A 26,616-nucleotide genomic window follows, 5' to 3' on the forward strand; every position below is an offset into this window, starting at 1 on the left:
TATTTGAAGCAAAAAGAGTGGTAACTACATCTTTCTTTAAATTAAAGACTTAGGACAAAATTTATGAGGCACTTTTGATACATGCCTGAGTTTCCTTCCTTTTGCTTTTAGCCTGGAACTGTAAGATAGGCTTTCTGCAACACAGCAGCAAATTCTGCCAGTGAACCAGTAAGCTCAGTTCTTCCCAAACTTGTTAGGTGGCAGAAGCTCACAAGCGATGCTGATCTGACATCCCAGCAACCTGCCTGCAGCTCTCCTCCAGCAGCTTCCTGGGGCTCTGCAGTCTGCACCTGGACTGACTCCCTGTACCCAGAGGTGAGGGCAGCGCTCCCACGGGGTGACAGGAAAGGACCAACAGGAAAGGACTGGAGAATGGTGCTGTTGACTGAGTTGCTGAATTAAGCTTTCATTACATAGGTCTGGTCATATGCAGAGAGTTAAAATGAGCAATTGCATAGACAGGCAGAGTGCATGTAGCTCCTTGGAGTGGGAGGAGGTGAACCTGCTCTCAAAGGAATTAATCTAGTTTTAATCTAGAATTAATCTGCTCCAGGGATGGTTTTTTCACTGTGAATGCAGTGGGGATTTGGGTTTTTCCTCATATTACCAGATAGATTTGGGTGAGGTAGAGACACGCAAGTCAAGCTCCAGCAAACAGCAAAGCAGTCAAAGCCATAGACTTTGGAAAGCCATGGGCATTCAGAAAATGTGGTTTTTGTTTTTTGTTTTTTGTTTTTTTTTTGGTATTTTTGGGTTTTTTTGGTTTTTTTTTTTTAAGTTCTGATAGAGCTTTCTGTCCTTTTCTGATAGGCTTGGCTCTTTGTTCTATTGACTCTTCTTAAAGTGTCATTATATCCATTGAATACTTCTGCCAGCTCCCGCTCTGTCACATTTTCCCTGTTATCCTTGGTGATTTAACTTGCTCACTTACAGATGAATGTCTGCACTTCATCCTTTCAAAATGTAACTCTGATATAATCTACTTTTTTATTACATTGATTAGTTTCTGTGGTTTATATGTAGCCTCTTGTTATTCACAAGTCTATCTTCAGTAAGGTAACAGAACAGAGAACAGGCAATTCACTGCAAATCATAGATCATTCCTACTTTACAAATTGATTACCAACAAAATGGTTTTAGTGAGGCAGCCTTTGGTTTATCTTAGAAATTTTGCTGCAACACATCATTATCTGTGAAGGCATAGGCTAATATCCCCTGTAGGTATGTTGCTCACTAATTGGACTCAGAGTATTTACAGGTCCTCAGTATGTTTTGTTACTATGTTTTGTAATTCTTTTGCTATTGTAGATATGGTAGAAGATTATTCAGATAATTTTTTTCCCCCAGGTATTAAATGAAAGAAAGGGGAGATTATGGGTCTCTGAGAAGCCTGTAAATGAATTTTGTTCTACCTCTGGTGTAAGCATGTTTGCATTCTTGGCAACTAAAAGTCTAACAAATTGTCTGTTTGAGAAGTGGAGGTTCTAAAATCATAGGCTGTTATAGTCCTAAGGGAATCTTAAAGCACAGGCAGAGACTGGCTAGGAAGAGGAAAGGAAAAATTTGTGTCACTGTTTTAACAATAGACTTCTTTCATGTGGAGGACCTAGATGTCTGTTAATTACTAACTGGCTTGAGGGTTTTGGAATCTGGCCCAATATGCTGAAACTCTTAACCATCCACTGGCTGGCATTTTCTCCAAGGTCTGCATTTGGAAACTGGTAGTGCAATGAATTTCATCTGTTTATGTAGCAGAGGCGTTTTCAGTTTCAGCCATATTTCTGTCTTCCAGTCTCGGTATTCATTGCCAGCAAAGGTTCCAGGCAGCTGCGTGGGCACAGAGAGCAGGGACTGCTGTGGATGTTAGGGTATGTCAGACCAAGCTGAACAGCATGTCTTGCTTTTGCTGTGCCACAGCTCCACCACACTGATCAAGACCTAAAAGTCTGCCCTCTGATTTTGAGTGATGTGAGTGAGTTAACAAGATCTGAAAGCCTGTGATTACAAGTGCACTTGAAAGGGCCTGAGATTTCTGGAAACCAGGCAGTAGATGTATGTGATGAAAGGAATCCAAAATAAATGGATGCCTATAACCCTTTTTATCTTCATTTTTCCATGTGAACACAGCAATATATTTATTTGAAATAAGTTTTCACTGGTACTTTCTGAAGTAAGGCTTGTGGTTGTAAAGTATTCTGACCCTTTTGATGGCTCTTTGTGGGTTTGCCTGCAGGGTAAAGTATGCACACAAACTACTTTCATTACATGAACTCATAGAAGACATTAAGCAATCTGCAAGAATTAATGAATTTGTGGTGTTCCCACTCTGAAGAGATGATCTCTGGGGACCCCTACAACTTCATTTTGATTTGCCTTTTGACCTTTAAATCCAAGTGTGGAGGCAGCTGCCCTTGTGGTGCCTGCTGATAGAAGGTTGATGGGCTGGTGCTGGTCTTGCTAGCTGCTGTGGAAAGGCAAGAGAGGCAGTGCCTGCTGCAGAATTGGACTTGAACTAATAAAAGCCATCAAAAGGAGACAGAGGGCAACAACCTGAAGTCATTATTGCGAGTGGCGAAACAACCACTTTCAAATAAAACTGAAACATGTAAGGTTTCAAATGTACTAAAGGGAATTTGACTAAAATCTTAGAAAACAGGGTAGATATGTGTTGTGGTGTGAAGACTCAACAATAGAGCTCTTCATAAGAATATTCTGGACTAAACAGTCCTTAGTCATAGTTTCCTGTGAGGAAATTAATTTAGTTGAAGAAAATTCTAATTTTTTAGTTTCTTTTTTTTCCTTAATCCTGTTCAATGTGTTGCATCAGTGCTAGGTTTGCTTAACTTTGTAGGGATGTCAAACCAGCAGTAAGGTGTGAGGAACAGGAGCACCAAGAATGGAATGGAGTATTGTCCTATTAATATTTATTTCATTTGGGTTTGTTTATAAGTGTTTTGGAGGGTCAGGGAAGCCACAGTACCCTGAACATTTAAAATTGGCACTGTCAAAGAAAGAAACAATCTAGATGTTCCTGGACTTCTTGGACTGCCCTGTTCCTTTGTGTCATTACTCATGGGACTGACTGGGGTTCAAAAAAAATACAAAAACCCCCAACCAAACAACAACAAAACAAAACAAAAAGCAAACAAACAAAAACCCAAAACAAAACCAAAAATCAAAACCAAAACAACAAAAACCCAAAACCCTAAACCAAACAAAAAATAAACAAAAACCCCCAAAAAACAAAAGAAAAACCAAACCAAACAACAACAAAAAACAAACAAAAACTCCACCAAAACAAACAAACCAACCCCAAAAAACCAACCAAATAAAAAAACCCAAACAAAACCAAAAAAACCCCAAAAGAACCCACAAAAACTTATTTGGCTCAGCTATATTTATCTGAATAACTTCCCATCTCATTTGCTGTGCAGCACTTGCTATTTGTGCTTTTCTCAGGCAACTGGAGGTGGTTTAGGTACAAAATGAGTATCTGGAAATCAATGGATTGCTTTCTAATTTTATTGTTGGTGTCATTTATCTCAATTTAAAATGTTTGAGCCAACTACTTCTACAGTAGGAGCAAAGTGGTGGTATGGGCAGAATACTTACCATATCTAGGTTATTTTGGATGGTCTTATCACACAGTAGAGCCTGGACCTCTCTGTGTTCTCAGTTCTGCTGGATCAAAATCTCCTCCTGCCTTTTCACAGACAGTAGAGGCAAATGGGTTTCTCTCATGAGTGCTTGGCTTTAACTTCGTTGTTAACTTTTTTCCCGGCAAAATTCTTGAATGACTGGAACCACAGAAGCTGTGTTAAAAATATGTTTGACATTCTTTCAGTAAGTGAACTGTGGGCCCAAATCTTTGTAACCCTTTTTTCTTAAGAAAAAAAAAAAAGCCCTTTTTCTGAAGATATGTTCCTCAAGTGACTCCAGTGTATGAATTTGGCATTCCTCTCACAGAAGTGGATACATATGCTATTTGTTACAAAGTAATCACAATTTAGATTACATTCAGGCTGGTAAAAAAAAAAAGCTTTAATAGGATTAAATGCATCTCAACACATAAATTTAATGTGCATTAAAAAAAAGCCCACCAAACACTGCTGTTTATCCCAGTAAAGTGTGTGGAATTGGTTTCTGTCCAGTTTGTGGTGAACCAGTTACTTGAGAAGTTGTTTGGTAGCATAATTTGCCTTCACTTAAAGTGAAGGATCATTTTTGAGAATGAAATTATTTTGTTAACAAATTCATAGCAAGGTGTTAGAACCCTTGCATTAACAGATCAAGATGTGTGGTTGCAACCTGGGTGTAGAAATCAGCAGAAAGGGACGGGTTTTTTTTTTTTAATTTTTTTCCTGACAGATATTGTAGAAATATTTTAAAATTGCACACCCCTACTAAAATGTTTGTGATTGGATGGATTATTTTTTCCTTTTGTTCTTTTAATATTGTCCATATTGATAGAAGTAGTTCCAAAAATTTCACACAATTTACATTAGTAAGTCCTCCACACTTCTTCTCACTTCTAGAAAAGATGCACTTTTAAGGGAGTTAAGAGGGGTTTGTTTTTTTCTGGCTGTTAAATTTTCATGGTGCCCAGCAGGCTGATCTGCCTCCCTCTGCAGTCAGGTCATTCCTAGAACTGATGCAAGGGAAGTGATGGCAGAAAGGGCTAGAATTCTCATTTTGACAGCAACGTGTCCTTAGAGCAACATGATAAACTGTGAAACAACATTTAAAAATTATTTTACACCCTTTTTTGATATCACAGTAACGTTTGTACCTTGCTTTTCCTGCTGCAGGAGACAATAATTAAGATGGAAGAAAGTATTGCTGCATAACTGAATTTTGAAATGTGGGGACAGCCATTGGATCTTTGGGTGGTCTTACTTAAAGATCCTGTGTCAATGTGGCACAAAGGCACTTGTACAAATTTATACATACAAATTTATTGCAGCAAAAATACAGTTTGTTTGCTCTTGAGTGTGGGAAGGAAGTTGTGTCTGGCTTTGTAAGTCAAGGCACTGGAGACTGCTGAATACAGAGAGATTAATGTTATGTGGGAAGGGTTCACATCCAGCAGCTGTAGTGTCCTGAGCATTCAGCTCTTTGTTTTGCCTATTTTCATATGTCAGCAGGGAGGCACGGCTGTATCATCTTTCCCTCTTCAAGTGTACCTTTTAATTGTGTACTCTCACTTTCTGCAGTTCACTGGCAGTCAGACAGCTCTCTTTCACTTCTGCAAATAAGCAAAACTTATTTTGGACTGCCAGTTCATGGTGGTCATTCACTCCCTGTTGCTTTTGGCTACAAGAGAAGCTGTCTGCAATATATGATTTATTTGTCATTGGAAGTAAGCACCAAATTGAACCTTATAGAGTGGGTGCAGGACTGCATGCTGGTTGTAGTCCTCTGTTAGGGCAAATATTGTGTATACCATATAGTCCCTGGGAAAAATCTGTGGGGGGTGGGGTAATTTTTTTTAAAGCAAATTAGTTTAAGTAAGTGAACCAAAAAAGGCTGAACCTTCTAAATAAAAGCTTATTACATAGAAATTGTGTTGACCTTTTGTCCTATTTATCTGCAGACCTTAATAACTCTTGTCTTTTACATTACAATCCGTGTTTAGGTCTGTATCTGCTTGCAACATCTGTACTGCTCTGATTGCAAGCATCACACACAGCCTTGGGCAAAATATGGAAGTAAAAGCTAAAGTGCTCTAGGTTGAAGGTGGTTTGAATGAGGACAGGTTTGAATGTACTCTGAGGTCAAGCTGGCTTGGTGGTCTTTAGGTTGTGTGTTGTTTAGAAAAGTTTTTCCCTTCAAGAAAGCAGCATTAATGTGAGGAGATACACTCCCCTACAATTCTTCAGTGTTCCACCCTTCTGTCAGGGAGGGGAAGATGCTAGCAGAGGATTTGCTGAGATATTCTTATGTGATTTTGGTGGCTTGGGCAGCAGTTAAGTGCTAGTTAAAAATCCATAGAGGTGTTATCCATTGTTTTTCCTCTGTTGCTGAACTCCCTGCATGCTATAAACTGTCTCCTCACCAGGGTTCCTAAAGTTCAGTACAGGTCATCAGGCCATGGGAGAAGACTGCTGCAAAAACTTGGGGGACTCAGCAAATCTCCTCTGTGCCATGTGATGTGCTGCTACATCACTGATACACTTCTAGCCCTGCCTACAAGAGTGTCCCCCGAAGCTGGGGAGGGGCTGGGGATGTGGGAACACATGGCTGTCTGGAATAGATACAAATACAAAAAGAGGGTTTCAGAAAAGGGAGAGTCACGTCTTGATTTAGAAATGGTTCCAAGGCAGCAGCAGTTCCAAGTTTTATAAAGATGATTACAGAAAACTCACTGGATTTTCTTCAGGATATAAGGCTAGTAAGAAGTTTAAAAGTACCAGGAGCAAAAAGAACAGTGACATTTGTCTGGTGGCTGTGCTAAAGTTGTCAACAGTGATGCTGAAAATACAGAACTGTTCTGTGTTTCTGTAGTGAGAACGAAGATGAATAATCACGTAACTGTGAACAAATCTATCATATTTCAGCAGTAAATAAAAACTAAAAGAACATTTTGGAAAATTTATGGAGACTGAATTTTTTTTCTTTTTATGTCTAATGTAAAACTCCAGAATTTTAAGGATTGTCATAAAGCAAAATATTCAACATGATTAATAGGAAACATATTATAAAATGTCTAGTATTTCAGATTATGGGTTTGCTGTATTCTGGCTAAGAAACTCAATATTGAAAATATTACTGTCATTAAGAATATTTTTATTGATACATAATTTTTTGATGTTCAGTCATTGGATGTTTGTTTGCAAAAAAAAATTCCCCAAATGAACACACAGTTGAAAGGAAAGGAAATGCATAATTCCTTTCTGGCAGTTCTATCTAGGCCACGCAGAGTAGAAAGATGACAAATGGTGGCATAGCCTCATGTATTTGATTGAATCAAAGAGCATCTTGACTGACTCTTTCAAAAGATGGACTCAATGCTTTGTGAAGTTAATAACCATGGGAAGAGGCTGGATATGCCTTAAAAGATGAGGAACAGTGTCTGAAAATACTTGAAGGTGTCAAAACTCATGGGCCACAGACAGTGGACAAGAAATTCCCTGTAGATAAGTGGTAGCCAAGAGTGGACAGGAGTTGAAAACCCTGAATGCAGAGTGGGAGATTTCTTTTGCTGTATTAATGATCTCACTTCCATAATACAATCAGGTTTGATTTCAAGACATTTTTTAATTTAAGTCAGTACTGGTTGTAGGTGTCAGCAAACTGTATAGGTACACTTCATGTAGGTGGTGATGAAGAAGTAAATTCTGAGTTTGTTGAAATGATTTAATCACATACCTATACATGAATAAAATGAAGAGCCTTCAAAAAGCACATGTTTGCAAGCACAGGAATCACAGCTTCAGGGAGCAGAAAGTAAAACAGAATATTAATTTTCAGAAAAGGAAAAAACCCCCAAACATTGAAAGTGGTAACCTTAACTGTTGCACTATGTTATTAATGGACTTCACAGATTCTCCAGCATTTGAAATTAGTGTCAAGATACAAAATCTTTTAAAAAGCTGCTCTTGTTCAAGAAGCTGTTAAGCTTTGGGGAACCAGAGTAAATATTTGAATTTTTTAAGCTCCTTTGCTGATAGTAACAACATTCATTTATTGTTTTGAGAAGAACAAAAAAATCTATTTCAAACTTATTTTAAATCCAAATAAGGTCTTATTTTGTAAGTGTAGGAATCATATAGAACTGTCTTTAGTTTTGAAAGAAAAGCCAGTCTGTGTAAACTGTCACAGTGTCATACTATTTATTACTTTTGAACTTCTATGTCGTCTGTTTTTAGGGTTTTTTTTTAAATTGAAAAACATAGAAATAGGTAATGCTATTGTTGGGTTAAATGCCAAGGTATTAAATAGCTTACGTTCACATCTTTGGTTACCTGGCTGCCATGCAGCTCTCTGGATACAGGCTTTTGTGTGCTGGAATATTTCAATGGAAGTTCTTGTGCTTGTGAAAGTAATTTCATCCCATGATGACAGCTAGGGGAGACTGTCTTGCACTTGCTGTGGTCATGGAAAGTTGAACTGATACGACTCTTGCTGGGTGACCTTCTCACGGGGTGCTGCCTGCTCTCAGAAAACAAGCCATTTCTTTTCAGTGGTACTTGGGTGGAAACTCCAAAATTTGCAACAATGCCAGACATAATTTTGTGTCCTTATGAGCGCTGCAGTTCTGAAAGAAACAGTTTTGAGACTTTGCTCTCTGAATTCTGCTATTGGTCCTACAGCTCTCATAAATTCAAGGTACTGCATACAAATATATTAGAAAACATGTTCTGCAGGTGATCAGGCTCAGATAGCATCTAGCTAAAAATATTTTTTTTTTGCAAAGATAATAGATAACTTCTCATGTCTGGGCTGCTACAGCTTGAGACTATTTTTTCATTTGAGAGGCATACACCTTACTTATTTTCAGTGCTAAACATGACTTTTATAAGAGGACAGTAGCAGTCTTTTACCCTTCAGAGGTGTAGATTTTGATGGCAGATAAAGGTATTTTGCAAATGCACACTGCCAAAACACATGCAGAGAAGAAAATTATCAATTGCTTCTGTGGGAAGGGAACAGGTATGCGAGAAAGCCTGAGAAAACTGTTTTCTTAAACTATTTTAAGAGGATGTGACCAAGTTTGTGAGTATAGATCTGTATGCTGTGTGATGTTGAAGCTGTCAGATTTCATTAGGAGATGTCTCGAGGAATGATGTTTGCCAAGATTTCCTGAGTATATTTGACCTGTTACAACCTGTATATCTGGAGCTTGCCATTTATGTCATGTGGTGAGTGCTTTTCTTCCAGGTATCCAGAGCCTGTCAGGGATCTCCACTGTTGAGACTACACAGAAATGGAGTTGAATCAAAGCACACCCAGGTGCCAGAGCTGCTCTCCCTCCAAAACAGAAATTGTCCAGAAGATGAACACACTGCTCATGTTGGTCTTTGTTCAGGACAGACTTGGCTGAAAAATGCCAGTCTGCAGCATGCCTGCTGCCATTTAAGGACTTCAAGGCATGACCCTGGTTTATTAATTAAAACAAAAGGAACTCAGCCCTTAATTGGACACTTTGTAGTTGTATGTGTCTGACATAATAATTAATTTGTAATGTCAGTTGTTGGGCAACATGGATGGGGGGAACAGCAGATGGCTTTTTAGTAGTGTGGGAATGTGCGTGGACAGGTTTTCCCCACTGGGGACTTCAAAGAATACCCTACAGGTTAGTTTGCTCAATATAGTCAACTTTTGGCCAGAATGGACTACAGAGGTCTTTAGGAAGCTCTGGAGGTTCCTTCCTGAGACCAGAAAAATATGTTACTAAAATCTGAGACAGGGGCTTCGTGACAACAGGAACTGTTCACCACCTAACAGGAAGATAACATTGAAGTGATGGTAAAATACTTACTGTGGGACAGAGAAGTGCAAGCACGCTGTGTTTCATCAGCTGGCCATGTATCTGTCACATGAAGGCAAATATATTTGCAATCTGACAAGTGATGGATATACTTAATTGTTTGTCAGGAGGAATGGCTTTGGGGTACTTGTGAAGACAACCTCTCCTTGTGCAACTTGATCCTGATGAGTTCTGAAGGTTCCCTATCCTTTTCCAGTATGTTAAAATAATGTTGTTGCCAGACAAAACTGGTAGTGAGATGTGGGTTCCCTTTCTCCAGGAGAGCAGTGTTGGCACCAGAGATTTTCTTCTTTAGGCAAGTCAATTTAGGGCAACACTTGCTTAAGTATAACAGCCATTTTTCAAGAATTATAGTAATGCTTGGGTTTCATTATTTCACACTGGGAAAAAAACCCTGTAATTCATAATCTAAAAGCAGCAGTTTAGACTTTTAGCCTAGTATTATTCTGGTTTTGTTTCAACTGTTCTGCCTTAGTAGAATTCTTAACTTGTATGAGAAGAGACTCAGAAGTTTGTTGTATCTGTGGGCATGGTTTCTGGAGACCTGCATCACACAAACTGCAGGACTGTTTTCCCAGTCTGCAGGAAAAGGACACAAGTAAGATGAGTACTGCCTGCTGTGTTTGTTTGGGTTCCATCACTGCAGTGTCAAAGCACCTTATGGTTTTGAATGCAGAAATTTTCCAGTGGGGGGACTAAGTGGCTTTTCCAAGATCACAGAGTGTGACATAAATAGGAGCTGACACTTCTTAGATCTGAACTCATCTTCTTCATGGGTATAACACCATGCCTCTACATGGGACTTTCTGGTAGCACTTGTTCCCTTGTCTGGGGGTGGCCACGTGAAAAATGCAATGGTTCTGCAGGTAAATCCTGGCTTTGCTGCCCTGAAGAAGAAACTAACTGGAATGCAATAAATTGATGCTGGAGCTTGTCTTGTTTGGTCCCTCATCCACAGGAAATAGCAGTCTCTGAGCTGTCTTGGCAGCTCAGTCTTGACAGTCAGAAGCAATCTTGAGCAATCTGTTGTATCTGAGCATTGAAGAAGTGATTTGAGAGTCCCCCTAGATGGGGAATAGTGCTCCTTTGGGTTCTTTAAAGTGAAAGGTGTGTAATTATGCATCATGGTGATTTTGGATGATACTTCAGGAAACCTCAAAGGTGCTGATTTGCAGAAGCAGAAGAAGAGTACAGTAGTCCTTCCTATGGCATAAGTTTCTTTTTCTACTTTGCTCTTGGTGTCAGCCCCTCTTAGAGATGGGATTTAATGGAGCTTTGTCTTATCCAGAGTGACAGTTTCTATCTTCTTTAACAGTATTCTTTAACAGTATAAATTTATTCTTTAACATTTTGGGGTGCACACCTTTGGGTGTTCCCTTGGTGCCACCTCACTTTCCTCATACTAAATTGCGTGTTACAGTGAGTGCCTCACAGTAGCATTTAACTTGTGTTTTAAATTTAACTTAATTTTGTTTGTCTGCAAGTCGTCTGGAAAGCATCTGATGAAAAATGTTTTAGCCTTCTGTAGTAGTGGTCAGCAGAGGAAAAGTCTTAAATCCCAAACTGCCTTCCAGCTTGTCAGAAACAATCACACATTGTGTTTCAAGAAATTATAGGCAACAAAAGGCAGTTGATCTGCCCAACATTTTCACAGCATATCACCATTGCTGAGGTGAATAAGCAATAACTTTCAGCTTTTGGCTTCAAGCATTCTTAGGAAGTTTAAAGCTCTGTTGTCTTTGACCAGCAAGGAAGTTGTAGGGAACATCTGTAGAGCTTTTTGTTAGTGAACCTGTCTTAACCTGTTCTGCCTAACATTATGAAAAGTGCTTGGTGTAGTTATGTGGAGATAAGTAACTAAATTCAATCATTTCAAGAAGACCAAACACTATTAATATTGTTTGACTGCTTCAGAAACGGGAGATCACAGATAAATGATTTTATACACTTAAAATTCAATTCCATAAAGAAAAGTGTTTTTTAGTGTGCTGCTATAGAAACTTTGGCACACATGTGATGAGCGGTTTTACGTCTTCAGCAAAGCTCTTTTTGTTGCACCTCTTGAAATGGTCTTTCCTCTTTCCATTTTTAATTCTGCAAATGGACCTTAAACAAACAAACAAACAAACATGGCCACTAAGGTGATTGACTGTACAGAACTGGGATAGAAGCAGTTTGGAGAGGTGAAAACTTTATTTATTTTAAAAATACTTGCTTCACTCTTCAGGCAATCACTGATTTTGGGGGCCTAGTTTCTGTTGGCATGAATCTGAAGGTAAAAAACCTGATGTGGTCATGAGGCTGTGTTCCTCCGCTCATAAAAGTGGGAGTGCAGGTATGGTTCTTATTTGTGTTTTATGTTGGGACACAGTAGATAAGGGGCACAATTAACATTTTATAAGTGACTTTAGGGTAGACATAAAATTTTAATATGTTATATTTTTCAGCTGTTGGGCTGTAGTAACCTTCTGTTTAGACACAATTCACTTGGGAGTGGGAATGCTCAAGGAAGGGGATTAATTTTAATTGACTCTCTCTAGTGATGAAGCTGGATGCCTTTAAAATGAGTAAACTTTTAAAAACACTGGTCTGTACATAAAGTATTAATATACAAAAATTTCTGGTAGAGAGGCCAGGTTTCTGGAGTGATTGTACATATGAATAACACATTCAGTAAAATCTCATGTGCAGTTTATAAGAGCTATTGCAGATCTTAAAAACCCCCAAAACCCCAACTAAACCAAACAATATCTTAGCAACTGTATTAGCATTAAATAAATTGGGAGGGAAAAGGCCGTATGTCCTTAAAAGCGCTAGAGGGAGCTAGGAGGAAGAAGAGGGGAACATAATCGTTGAAGACATGTCTGCATTTTTAGGAGTAGCTTATATAAAGCATCCATTTAAATCCTTCCACTCATTTCAGCTAAAATGCAGCTACAGGTCAGCCACTGCATCTTGCTGCTTTCTGTTTTCCACACTTCACTGAAGAAATATCAATTTTCTAGTCTTGAGAGAGGCCAGAAGCTTTGCTGCTTTTTACATGGCTCTAGGGAAAACCACCTGCCCCTCTGTAGACTGTACCCCTTTTTTTTGCCTTATTTTGTATTTGGATGAGCAGCCAAATGTTAATTTGCCTTTTGGTGCTGGTAGCTGTTTTGGGGCGACTGGTATACAGGCTCGATTCCAAGCTTGTGTCCCTCCAAGATTACACAGAGAGGAAGTGTTTGTTGGATGTCTGTATTTGGGATCTACTGCATGAAGAAGAATTTATTTGCATTAATCTGAGGTGGCCACAGTGCTCTTGCAGGGATCTGAAGAAATTGAGTATCTGTGGACTCACAGAATAACACAGAAGTATGATGTTACTGTAAAGCATTTTATTTTATGAGGTTTTAGAAGTGTTGTTGGGCACTTTTTATATTGCTGTGCCATAAAGCTAAATGCTTTGAGTTAAAGTGTAACAGCTTTACGATGTAGGTTATATAAGTTACTTGTTTTTAGTTCCCCTCCACCTCAATAAACTGCCAAACTATCAAAATGTTGATATCTTGGGATTTGTAAGAATAGCACGAAATCCTGTGGGGGATGTTCTTTAGTTTCCAAGTTTTGGAGGGTGGGGGAATCTTTTTAGTATGCTAAAGCTTCTCCTCTTGATATTCAGCATTACACAACTAAACCTGTTGCTGTGGAGAGCTGAATTTTGATGGCCTGGGGCACTGAGCAATTTGGGGGGAAGGAAGGATGTTGTTGTTGTTATTATTATTAGAGGCTGCTTAGGGCTTTGGAATGCTGGAAGTAATCTCAGAGGAGGTAGACAGACTGGAAATGGATGATTAAATAAGCAGAATTAATATATATATGCCGTGTGTTTATCGTCTGCTTCTGCAATTTATTGCAATTTCACTCACTGTTGAAGTTCCCTAATTCCTCTTTTCCACATTAGAAAATAAATGGTAAGGGCAGGAAAAATCAGCTGGGGTTTTCTTCCTTTGGTCTTTATTAGATGGAATGATTTTAAGTTATGAAAGCAAGGACAAACATTTCTCAAAAGTACTTTAACCATGCCTTAGCCTGAGGACCCTGCCCTCTTTAAAGGAAAGAAATATAATGAAATTTAAATATGTGGAAGCTGGAGTATTTTAGCAGGGCAGAGATTTTTTTTTCCCATGTACTTCAGGACTGTGAAGATTTTTTGTCTCTTTATAATTACATCATTCTGGATTTTAGATGGCTACAAATTAAGAATTGAAGAAAACATATTTTGGAAATATTTAATAACCTCTTGGCAACAAAAAATCCCAACAAACAGATAAGAGCACCAAGTAATTATGACTTAATTCCTATTGAATTGTTCAGGGCCTTTTCCTGTCATCTGAGAATTAACTCTACTTAAGATGAAACAGTATATTGGAATAGCAGACAATCTTTTTTCCCCTGCCCCTTTAGCTACCTTGTTTTGTGCAGTTTCTTCTGCTGCAATGCAGGGATGGAGGCAGGTGGGTTTCTTGTTCTCCAGCTCTCCAGAGAGCTCCTATTAAAGCCCTAAAAGATTTTCAGGTAGAAGATGGGAAAAGCTGAACTGTAATTGAGTGGAAATTCAATTTATTGTTCTGAGTCAGGAAAACAGGCATATTTAGTCTGAAACAAAGGATAGTTACTTTGTAGATAAATTTGTTATACTTCCAAAGAGCTGGGATACTCAGAATGGTCTGTGAATATTTTATGGAGTGCAGTGATACACAAATTATCCCCACTGGGGCTCCTTATGCACAACTAAAACATATTTCAATCTTTTTTTGTGATAGTTTGATTTCAGGGTAACACCTACCACTGTTGAACTCCACAGTAAGACAAAAAGTTGGGGTTCTACCTGTTGAAGGGATGCTGGATTTACAATAGAAAGATAAAATTTTTCTTGGGACAGGTAGAGGAAAAAAGTTTTTCTCTTAAAAACACAGAGGGGAAGCAGTGATGCACTTGGATTGGTGTGCTGCCTTAGGAAAAGCCAGTACTGTCAGCAGTAGCCCAAGGGTAGAGTGTTTATCATTTGACTTTCACTGTTTATCCAAAGGTTGAGGTATCTGATAAAAAAGAAAGGGCCAGTGTCAGGGTGGGTGCAAGGTACCACAAGGCCCAGCTCCCCTTCCCTTCTCCACCCAGCTGGTGCTGTAAAGGTGCCCAGTGCCAGTTTTTCTCCCCAAGTGCTTCATGCCACGACACATCTCTGCAGGTTGTTCATGTGCCTCCTGAGCTTCGTGGGTGGCTCATCCTGTTCAGAGCTTGGCATCTGCAGTGTTCCTTGCTGAGCTCTCTGTGGAGCTGGCCTGGAGAGGAAACCTGGTCAGTGGTGGCTAATGTGAAGCCTTTAATTTGGTGCTGGAAGAATATTTCACAAGGGGTTTGGAGCAGAAATTGCCACTTGGTGTCACTTGTTGCAGTGCTTTCTGGTGCAGCAGGAGCTGCACTAATTAATGCCTGTTCCTAGTGCTGTTCAGGGCAGCCCAAAACCACAGGAATGCAGTATCTTGATGATCTGTTAGGTAAAGTGTGAGCAGAGGTGGTGACGTGCTTTACTGATAAGTTGAGAGTACAAATCTGCTGATCTAAGGTTGGCTTGGTGCCTCCTGTGCAAAGGCAGGAGCAAACGCAGGAGGTTAAGGGAGCAGGGGTGGCTTCTGCCTCCCTGAGCCCAGGAGGGACAGGCGGGTGGCTCTTCAAAGTGAGGGTTTGGCATACTCCTGTGTGCTTCAGTTCAGAGCTGGCATTGCAAGCAAAGGCTGGTAGCCCTTTAAAAGGTGTCTGTTTCATCTGTATTCCTCAGAATTTAGGTTTCTCATGCACTTTTGGCTGCCTGTAATGTAGAGCTGTGAATAGCTACTGCAGGTGAGCCTTAAATCAAGATCTGATGCAACTGTAGCACCGCTTACTCTGAGATCAGCTCCCCAAGCAAATGTAGCATACCAAATGATTTTTAATAATGTAGGACTTTGGCTAGGCTATGCCCTGAGGAAGAAGTGATGGGAGGTAAAGTTTTCCCCCCAAGCTGGAGAGCTTGGCAGAAAGATATGCTGGGCACACATCCCAGCTGGGACTCGGCCAAGATCCAGATGAAGATACATTTTAAATCCCACCTTGAAGTGCCTATAGTAAAGCATCCTTCTTTCCCTGCTCTTAACAGCTGGGGGCAGAGGGGACAGCACTTGCCATTCCCTTTGGGAATGTGCGGTGCTTGCCAAACAATAGTTGCCGAGAGAGAAAAATGAAGCACTAAAAATTCCTTTAATTACATTTTGCTGTATTTGTACGCTTGATAATAGCTGGTAGTACTTGTTTCAGAATACTTTATGATTTTTTCCCCATCACATTAGCCTTTGAAAAAATACTTGGGGCTAATGTTTTTCTTCATCAGGATCTAAATTTTGCTCAGAGTATACTGCAGATGGGTGGGTTTTTTTATCCCCTCAAGTATTATTGTGGAAAGGTATTTGGATCTTTGTGTAATAATATATAGTCAGGCAGGAAACAGCTTATCTGCAGCTTTTCTGGACAGGACTTTGCCGAAAGATGTGGTGCGTGAGCATGTTGATTTTTTTTTATTATCTTGTAACAACAACCCCCTGTTGGGCTCCCTTATTTGCATTCCTAGCATGACGGCAAGGTGAATAATTTAATTCCAGCAGCCTACGCCACGTGATGGTGCGAGGAGCCGTCTGCGATGCCTCCCCCTGCACCGACAGACTTTGGGGAGGAATGGAAACTTACAGAAGTGATGCGAAATTGTCGCATGTCCTCCCTTAACCCTGGGGAAATCTCTCGGCGGAGCGATCGCTTCATCCTTTGCTTTTCCACGCGTTCCTCTGACGTGGAGTTTGGGGTGTGTGTGTGTGTGTGTGTGTATGTGTGAGCCTGTGAGCAAGACGAGCGAGGGAGTGGGAAGCGGGGAGGGCAGTGGGGGGAAAACGCACACCCAGGCACAGAGCTCGTCGGAGCAGGAACAGCGAGGAGCCGGGAGTGCAGCCGCAGGCAGCGGGGAGTGGAAATTTACAGCTGCTTGTGAGCGCCTGTGCATGTCCAAGTGATCCTTTCTGCTCACGCTTTTCCAGAGGCTGAGGGCCGCCCGGCGGGAGAGGAGCGGGAGGCCGAACCGCGGGATCCCCGGGCTCTGCCACTTGTGGGCGACCGGCGTGGGGAATAAGGCGGAATTAATGGGAGATCGCTGAGGGCGGCTGCCGGCGGCGCGGGCTGCGGGAGGCGGCAGAGCTGTCTTCAGCACCCGGCCATGGGGCTGCGCTAGGAGCCCCCAGCTTCCCACCCACGGTAAGTGCCAGACGAGGTGATGTCCTCCGAGCCACGGAAAGTTGAGGGGTTTGATGAAACTTTCCTTTTTTCCAGCTAGCACCAGCCTTTTGGTAACAAACCGCTTGCCTGCTTATTCTCGATAGTTAGGCTGGTAGCTTTTAATAGCTTTGTAAACTGTGTTACCAGGAGTGGCTCTTTAACGCAGGCAACCCTAAACAATGCTCCTCCTGTTACATAAGGCGCTGGCTCTGCGACCAAGCACTCCGTGTCCATGGAATATCTCTGGAAATGGCTTTATTTACAGTGTGGTTTCCAAAAATAAAATATCTGCAATATATCATTTCTCCTGCTCCTCTCCGCGGGCTGCCTGCAGCTGCGGGCTGGCTCCTGGGATGCAGAGGAATGAGAGCGTGGCCACTTGCATAAGGCAGGGGAAGGAAGGAGACGGAGGGAAGATGAGTGCCCGTGTGAGCTGCCACAAGGAAGAGCCCATGCAAATGTCCCAGCTCCTCCTTTGCAGCCGATAGGTCCTGTCCACTGGAAATGCTGATTCTATGCCATGGGCGATGCTTGAAGTCTTTATCAGGCAGAACTTTAATGGAGCTTAAGGGAAGTTGGGGTCTTTCTTAAAAGCAAAGGCTCTTTCTTGGGAAATATTATGAGTGAAGTCAAATTACTACTATAGAAAATTATTTTAATCCATTACGAAGCTATTGGAAGTAACACAGTGGACTTGCTACAAACTTGATCAAGTGAATGCTGTGTAGAGAGGTAAGTTTAGTAATATTGGACCAAATACAAAAATAGTATCCACCTTCCTCACTAATGAATTTAGAGGAAGTCCTATTCCCTCTTGGCTGCTGCCTGTGTTATTTAAATTATGTTACCAGTTTCCATTATTTCTACAGATACTATTCCTACTAGAAATGGATATTTAATTTGGTTTTCCTTTTACTTAAGTAAATGAAAAGCTGTTAAGGGCTCTTCTGTTAGAATTGTGTGTACTTCAGAGACATTTGTTAAGAGAGCTCTTTCTGCATGACTGAGTTTGTGGGAGTTTTGCTATGGACTACAGTTAGGCATGGAATTGAATTCTTAATCTTTTAGGTTTTAAAGATCTCTGTGGTAGCAAATGCAAATTGGGATTCCAAATATTCTTGACTCATCAATCCTGCAAATTTGGTGGCTGTAAAACCTCTGTATATTTCTAAAACCTCTTGTATATTTCTAGTTTTATTGAATGTGAAGTAATAACCTACCACTTCTAGCTAGTTCATTAGCATGATTGGGAGAGTCTATGTGATCCTGTGATACACATAAATGATGGTGGTGTGAGTGTGGTGCCACAGGATGCCATTTCTGCATGGGTGAGAATCTGAATGTTACCTGGCATTGGGGTGTGCAAATGCTGTTTTGTAATAAAATACTAATACTAATAATATGAAAACACAGGACTTCCAATAGAAGAACACAAGCCAGCAAAATGTCCTTTCAATTCTGTTCTCTGTACCCTACTCATGATAAATTTAGATTAGGTATTAAAAAGGAATTTTTTATGGTGAGCGTGGTGAGACTGGCACAGGATGCTGAGAGAAGTTGTGAATGCCCCATCCCTGGAAATGTTCAAGACCAGGCTGGATGAGGCTCTCTGCAGCCTGGTCTAGTCGAAGGTGTCCTTACCCATGGCAGGGGGCTTGGAACCAGATGATCTTTATGGTTCCTTCCACCCAGACTATTCTGTGATTAGTATTTTATTTGTATTGCCACACATTTATACCCCCTTTATGATCATCACTGCCTCATTCTGAGTATGGTTGGTGAACATCTGAGCTGTAGCATCTGCTCCAGCAACCCTACCCTCTCCCCATGCCCTTCTTTCCCTCTTGTGCTGGTACAGCCCTAGACTCTATCTGGGCAGAACTGGACTGGAAACCTGTGTGACCTTTTTTTCCCCAGCAAGCTATTTCTTGTTAACCTGGGTCACTTCCCTGACCTGGCTCTCCATGTGGCCCTGCAACAGCTGAATGGCTCCCACAGAGGCTGTAGGGATGTGAATACATGTGGAGCAGGGTGTCACCATCACAGAACAAAGCATCTATCAGAATAGAGTGCCTCAGTGACCAGATTGCTTTTTGGTGTTTCGTTTTATCCCCTGTGTTTGCTGAAAGACTGTACATACAGGGTTTTTTTTTCTTGTTTTTTACTAAAGTGGCATTCAAGCACTCAGATAAAGAGAGTTAATAATTTTTTTGAGTGCTTCCATAGAGCTACACCGTAGCGCTTGAGTGGAGCATCACCGTGAGTGCCTTCAGTTTCATAACACAATTGAACAATGGTGTGATATTATTATTCTCTTTCTGTAGAGGTGATCAGATTAAGGGCAGAGCTGCCTACTTCTTTTCCATGTCTGATCTTCAGGATGCTTACCATCTGCTGAAAAAGTGACATGTGTGGTGATGGTAGGCATTACTGTGATGTTTTGTGTGTTCAGGTGAAGTTTCAGCTAATATCCATCTTCATTTCAGGTAATGCAACAAGTAGGCAACATCAAAGCTTATGATGAGTAAATTCTTGAGTTTTTGGAAAAATCAAGTTGCCAAGCAGAGATGGATGACATTCATTCACCCTAACCACAAAACAATCCCATCTTCTGTTAATCTTTTGTCTCATTTGCAGTGCACCTTCCAAAATCTGCAACTCATAAGGAGAATTTGCAGAGTAGTTGCTTGTTCCATAACCTAGATTCCTTCTGCATCTCAAGTAAAACGTGGGTTGTGTGAGGAGACTGCACTGGGGAGGGTGAAAGGACAAACTGGGCTTCTCTGGGTGCTTACCACACATGGGGGCTTCCATCTCCTGGTTTGGGGGCATTGCTCTGTCATTGCAACAGCTTTCCCAAATGTGGCAGGACAGAGAAATGAGGACCTCTTCCATTATGTGGAGACTGAATTAGACAAGATGATGAAGAAAGTGTTCTAACTTGGGACCAGGACCTATGTGGGTCATAGGTACACTGCAGTGACTGGGAAATGAAGGTCTTTTTTTCCATTCCAGAAACTCTCACATGATATGAGTTATTGAAGTGTTTTGATTCTGATCAATAACTTGATGAAGGTTGGGAGCTAAGGCAAGACAAATGTCTGATACTCCATGGGAAGGAAAATTTTTTTCTCATTTATTTTTGGAGACCAAATATTTTGTCCAGAGGAGCATCTGCAAAGAGTGCATGGATGGACTCATGTGCTCTCTTCCATTCTTGCTTTTGTGGGCAGGAAGAAGCCTTTGTTACTGAGCTGCTTCACTGAGTCACTTCATAGTGGGATGGGCTGCTGAGCAGAGTTGCTGTGTGCATTTTTCTTTCATTGTGCTTACAAGTTCAGTTGCACTATGATATTTTGAGGAAGTATTTGACTTAAAAGCAGAGAAATTGTGGAGAGTGCCTACAATCAGACCTAGATCTCTTTCTGTACTTTATAGCTGTGCTGAATTTTTTTTAGTACATTCTCTTTATGAGTAGATAAACTGGCAGAAGAGATATTTTGAAGCCTGATAAAGTGTCGGCTTTGTTGTCACATGATCTAGGTTGCATTCCTGACACAGCCACTGATTTTTTTTGCATGTGGCCTTGGGTAAGTCTTGTCATCTCTCTGTGTTTCAGCTTCTCCCTTTGCGGAGGAGACAGAATAAAAGTAGGTAGATAGGTTTTTTGAAATTGTGTTTTCCATCTTTGTTGAATGTGTGTAGAGTTGGAGACCTCTGAGAGACTGTATGCCCTGAATATGAAGGGATGTTAAATCTTACAAGCTACTGAATACCCTAAAAGTCATGTCTTGTAAACCACATCCAGCTCTGGATTCAATTCACTGCTTTGGTCTGTGTGGTTTTTTTTGTTTCCTGACTTGAACAGAAACAGGCTGACATTTAGAAAGTGGTTCATTATTGTTTCCTTTTGGTGTTTCTATGGCTTATCTAACATGAAATCAGTGCCATTTTTTTCTCCCAAACATAGATGGAATGGTATTCCACGAAGTATTTTTGTAAAAGTAGAGTTTCTAAAATGTGCTGGACACTCCATCTCTGGTGTCTGAAATGTCATGTTCACACTGATGGAAACAGCAGGCTTAGGAAACTTCATTTCCTCCTACAGCACTGCCAAGGCATTTTCCTCATGACTGAGAGAGACAATCTCTGAGACCAGGAGAGTTGGTCTGGTAAGATACAGCTGTTTCTTTCCTTGGTCTCATAAGCTCCTCTCAAGAGCACCATTGAAATAACATCATCAAAACTAAATGTTTCACAAGTTGGCTGGTTCTCCATTATGAATTCAGGAGTGTCCACAATCCATTTTTGATGTTATGAAAACATATGTTGAATAACCATTAGATGGAAAAGTTTTCCTAGAAAGTGGGAAAGAAAGGGGTTCATTCAGTCCTGTCCCTTGCTGCCAGACAGCACTGTCAAAAATTTATGAACAGATGCTCTGTAGTGTGCCTGGTAGATTAGGTCATTTCAAAACCTCAAAGCTCCAATGGGTGGAAACCTTTACATTTCCAGCTGAAGTTTATACATCAGCAGTTTTTAGCCATTTGCTTCTGCATAAATAAAGTGTTATTGTTATTTAAGCTGAAATAACTTTTTCTGCTTTCCTGTATTTTTATTCTAAACTTATGAAGGTGAGCACTTTTAGCCTCCAAGACATGCTGGTCTTCCCATTTTTCTGCCCATCCAGTGTGCTTCTCTCCACCCACTCTAACTTCTGTTGATTCTACTTGACTCTGGGTGTACAGTGTTCTGTATGAAGGTCTATCAACACTGTGTACAAAGGCATAGATACCCTTGCATTTCTACTGACCATTATTTTTGTGATTCATCACAAATTTGCATCTGTCTCACATCTGTAAAGTACTTGTGTGTTTGTATATGTCACCAGTTGCTTGTTTTCATCATTTCTCATGGCAAGTCCTTAGCTTGAAGCAGATATTCTTAGAATGGTTTGGGTTGGAAGGAATCTTTAAAGGTCATCTAGTCCAATTCCCTCTATCATGGATGTCTTTAACTAGATCAGGTTGCTGTCCAATCTGATCTTGAATGTTTCTGGGGATCTGGAGCATCTACAAACTGTGATTCATCTACCATTCAGCATTATCCTATACCTTCTACTCTTAACTTTTATCCCATTTTTATTACCTTTGTTCTTGACTCCATCCAGTTTCCCAGGTAATGATATTCCAGTCCTGTAATGTGTTGATAATATCTTTCTATTTTCAGTCACCACAACTTTTGGATAGGCTCTTAATTCCTGTACCTCTCTAAATATGATCCCATCCACAGATTGCTCTTGCCTTCTCAGTCAGATGACACAATAATTTTCTTCTTCAATTAATTTTTGGTACTATATTCAAATCTGTGATTTTCCACATTAGATACATGGATTCTACTCTGTTTTCTGTTTAAAATATATTTATAAGGAATTGTAGTATGAGCTACCTTTGGTGAGCCTGTGTTGCATTTTTTTCAGTTGTCATTTCTCTTAGTTTTTCTGTTATTTTTAGACTGGTTTCTAGAGAGAATGAGGCTTATGTGGTCACATTGTCCATTTCTCATCCCAATTCTCTTCTCATGGTACCTTTTGAACTTGCTGTGAAATTTCAAGCAAACTTGACAGAGGACTAGATAGATGCCTGGAAAAAAAAACAAGTTCCAAAAAACATACTGAAAATAAGTGATGTAAATAATAGGACCTCTAAACCAAATTAGTGCCTCTACTGAACAGAAGACCTTCCAAGAAAAAGCTTAGAGAGCAGAGAGCTGGTACAAAGAGGAGGACAGGACAGAAATGCCCAGCTGTGATAAAAGCTTCTTTAATAAGAGCTTGTGCTTTCTTTGGTTCTGGAAACTCCAGTCATGGGGAGCAAAGCTGGAGGACAGGCGTCCTCCTTTTGCCACTTGCCTTATAGGATGACCAGCCATAAGACTAAGGAATACAACTCCTAAATCTCAGCAGAGTGACTTTACCCCCATGTGCTTCTGCCTGTAGTTGTGAACAGCACGTGCCCCCCTAGAAGATCCCTGCATGGGCAACTAAAAGGTTCTGCAGCTGCCAGTATGTATTTTCTGAAGTGATGGATCATCTTCTGCCAGGTTAAAAACTGTATCCTGGGAAGGGATAAATCCAAAAGTGTTGTTTCATGCACATCTGTGCCTCTTCCCACGTTGCTTTTTATCTAAAACTTTGTATCTAATGAAGTAATGCAGAGACTTGGCTCTGTTCAACAGAGCAATGAATTAAACAATTTCTTGAGTCCCTTCCTGCCCTATTATTGGTGTTTTTGCTGTTGTGATTAAGATGCTGGTAGGGTATGTAGGGGGAAAAAAAGGTGCTTTATCACTGAGCAGTGCTCTGGTTACTTGCTGGAACCAGATACTGGAACTATGCAGTGGAAAAGTGCTGGTTCTATGGCAAAATTAGTGGTTATTTGAAATACAGACACATTACTCTAGACAGGCATGTAAGTTACTTTTTGAGAGGAAATAATAGTTTATTGTCAGCTTTTCAGTTAGAAATGTGAACTTCATTTTTAAAAACATCTCAGAACCTTCAGCTCATGGGTACCTTATTTAAAAAATCAATTTATCGCCCCCTTTTCTTTTCTTTGTGTGAAGACTTCCGAGAGGAAAAGATGAAGGGATGACTTTAGCAATCTGAATATACCTACCCCACCCTGGATGAAAAGAATTCTTTTCTGAAATGCAACTTCCCTGTTAAGCTCCTGATTTCAGACTCTGTCTCTTGCATCATCACGTCCTCATGCCATGCCTTCAGGATAATAAAAACATGCAGAATCAGGTCCTTCTCAAAGTGTATTGTGAATTATTAATCTTCTATTTGCACCACATTTGGGATTACGGAGTGCTTGGCGCTTGCTAGCAGCATCTAAACAATTTTATTGTGTAATACTGTCATCACAGTCTTTGTCAGTGCTTGTGGGTGCCCCAAAGGGTGACTTGTTAGTGCACCCAGGCTTCAACCTTGCACCTTGTCAGGCTGAGGTGGGATTCTGCTCTGGTGACTGCTGGTGCCAAAACTTGCACCTCTGAGCTGCATGGAAGCAGGATTCTGCAGCTGCATGGGAGCAGGATTCTGCAGCTGGGAGCTCAGCTGAGGAGTGAAGGTCATGTAGCCAAAGCTGGAGAAATAAAAATGAGTTTGAGCAGGACCGTGAGGAGCTTGAAAATAGGAACTCAAAAGTGGTGAGGTTTCAGGCACTGAATGTGAAAATATTCCTGTAAAACTGACCTAGCAACAAATGAGAAGCTAAATACAAACTCACCTATTTTGGACACTGTAAAAGAACTTTTGGTTTAAATAAGACATTCAAAAATATTTCCTGTGTGTCATAGAAACTCTTCTTGTAAAGATACTCTGCAGAAGTGTTTTGAAATTATTTTAATAAGATATTAGGACAAAGTCTGTATAGATTTTGCTTTTAAAGTGTGAATTAATTTTGTACTTGGCTGTTTTATATGGTTACTATATATAGTTGCAATAGAATGTATGCCTAATCTGGGTATTAATTCCATAGGTTATTTGGGGATTAGTAACACATGGATGTATGGCTCAAATGGGATCATATTTCCTGATGGACTCTGTAGTGTGCCCATAGTAACAATGAAGCATGAGAGGAGCTGGTTCTTTGGGACCACTGGGTTTTCTTTACACTGTGTGTATTGCACTTCTTTAGTTCTCTCATTTGAAACCTCTCATATCAAGCTTTTTTTTAACAGCAAATGTTGGAGAATAATGGGATTGAAGTGGTTTGTTTGTGTATTTATGTTTTCACAACTAATTTTACAAATGTGTGTATGGAGGAATTGTGATGTTTTTATTTTGTTGTGGAAGGAGATGAAAGTTTGAGATTATTTTTTGCTTTTTGTTCTTCCCCCCCCACCCCCTTTTACCTCTTTTTTATTGTACAAACTGGAATGCAGTCCAGAACAGTGTTGGGCTTCTAACCAGAACATATTCCCATCTGTAGTCAGTCATTGACTTCAATAGATCTTTGTACTGGACCCTCAGCAAAACCCATAAGAATTCACAGCCTAAGCAGAAACTGAGCTACTTGGTTTCTTTCATATATAAATACAGTGATGTAGTATTTGCCTTTCTAACCATACAGAAGAAGAATGTTTCAAATTATACAAACAATCCATTTTCATTAAAATGCTCAGTCTGTCATTTAAATGTAATGAATATGTTTGTGTTTATATTTGGGCCTGATCCTCTGTTCTTTATTTAACTCAGGCAATGCTCTACACCAGTGAGATCTGACCCACAGATTCTTGAAGTCTCTTAGGGGATAGCTTAAACTGCTTTCTCTCAAGGTCCCCATGGCAGACAAAGCAAAGCAACAGAAGAAGAAGGAGAGATGGCAGAGAAGCTGGGACTCCATTTTGCAATGCTTAAAACAAGGAGTGCTTTTGGTGTGCTGGCACCTAGAGTTGGTTTTCTGCACTGTGATGGAGCTGGTGAAGTCTGACAGAAACCCATATGTGAAATCTAGTGACCCATATGTGAAATTTAGTGGAGCCTGCCAGATGTGCAGTGTCCAAAATACATTGGACATGGGCATGGACTTGCTGGAGTGCTGACCTATAGGTCAGAGCTTCCTGCAGGAAGCATCCAACTCCTGTGCAGGTGCTGAGTAGTTGCTTTTCGTGTTCTAATGGTAGCTTATGAATCCCCAATGAACTTGCAAGAACTACACATGAGAGCTTTCACTACTCCACGGGGTGGCTGAAGCAAAATGTAGTGCTTGAGGTGCAACCTTTTATTGTTCTTAGTGTCTATGTGTGTTTTTATTGCATTTTTGTATAAGCCTTAAAAGCTGTTTTTGCTTGTTGTTTGACTTAAGGCAGTCCTCTTCTATCCTGAAGGAAGAAATCCAGGTGAAGGAAGACCATGCCTTTGTTTAGTAAATCGCACAAAAATCCTGCTGAGATTGTGAAAGTTCTGAAAGAAAACATGGCCATATTGGAGAAACAAGAAAAAAAGACAGACAAGGTATGAGGTAATGTTGTAGAAGACCAATAATGTTTTTATGCTGGGAGAATAGCAGAATAATGGGAATAACATTGTGTTTGGTCGCTGCCCTGATCCTGTGAGTGCTTGCCTGTGTGTTTGAATGGTTCTGCTGAAATCAGGGGGCTTTTGCATAAATAAAATACATAAAATCTGGGGCTCAGGCAGAAAATGCTGAGATCCAGGAGCCTCAGCCAAAACAAAGGGTTGATCTCCCCCTACTTTAAACAGTGATGAATCTAGCAAAACAGCTTGGAAGGCTGTGTGAAAACTGTTGTACTGTTAATGGTGTTAGCAGGATAACAAATGAGGTTGCCAATTAATGTGTGGGTACCCACAGAGAAAAACTCTACTTCTGATGCATAGTTTCCAGAAACCAGGAAAGTTATATGTGTCCAGATTTGTATAAAAGAGATCTCACTCTGTTCATCCTTTCTAATTTTCTGGGTGCCAGTGCTTCCTAAAAGAGCTGTGCTACTCATTTTCTATTTATAGTGCTAGGCTTTTGCTAATATTACTGCTCTCTTCTAATTCCATGACACAGACTGGAGTTACTTTTGCTGCTTTTCCAGTGACCACTTAATAGGTACAATGCAACACACAAAATCCTCCCAGTTAGGAATTTGAGCTTGTATAATATATATAATATATATATATATATATATATATATATATATATATATATATATATATATATATATATATATATATATATATATTTTTTTTTTTTTTTTTTTTTTTTAAATCT

The 26,616-nt window shown here is 40.2% G+C and overlaps 1 protein-coding gene across 4 annotated transcripts in view; it reads left to right on the top strand.

Annotated features, from left to right (window-relative positions):
• The first annotated feature begins 203 nt into the window (after window positions 1-203).
• CAB39L (calcium binding protein 39 like) overlaps window positions 204-26,616 on the top strand; it is a 59,982-nt gene continuing 33,569 nt past the window's right edge. Inside the window, exons 1-3 of one of the 4 annotated variants that reach the window (XM_066544984.1) lie at window positions 204-315; window positions 16,594-16,807; window positions 25,702-25,850. In XM_066544984.1, coding sequence (XP_066401081.1) covers window positions 25,749-25,850 — 102 coding nt within the window. In that variant the 5' untranslated portion in view covers window positions 204-315; window positions 16,594-16,807; window positions 25,702-25,748. Of the gene's footprint in view, window positions 316-16,245; window positions 16,365-16,460; window positions 16,808-17,473; window positions 17,561-25,701; window positions 25,851-26,616 lie in introns of those variants that run through there. The other 3 variants (XM_066544985.1, XM_066544982.1, XM_066544986.1) reach the window with 3 other exon arrangements.

The sequence above is a fragment of the Molothrus aeneus genome, chromosome 2, assembly GCF_037042795.1.
Source record: "Molothrus aeneus isolate 106 chromosome 2, BPBGC_Maene_1.0, whole genome shotgun sequence".
NCBI lineage: Eukaryota > Metazoa > Chordata > Aves > Passeriformes > Icteridae > Molothrus > Molothrus aeneus.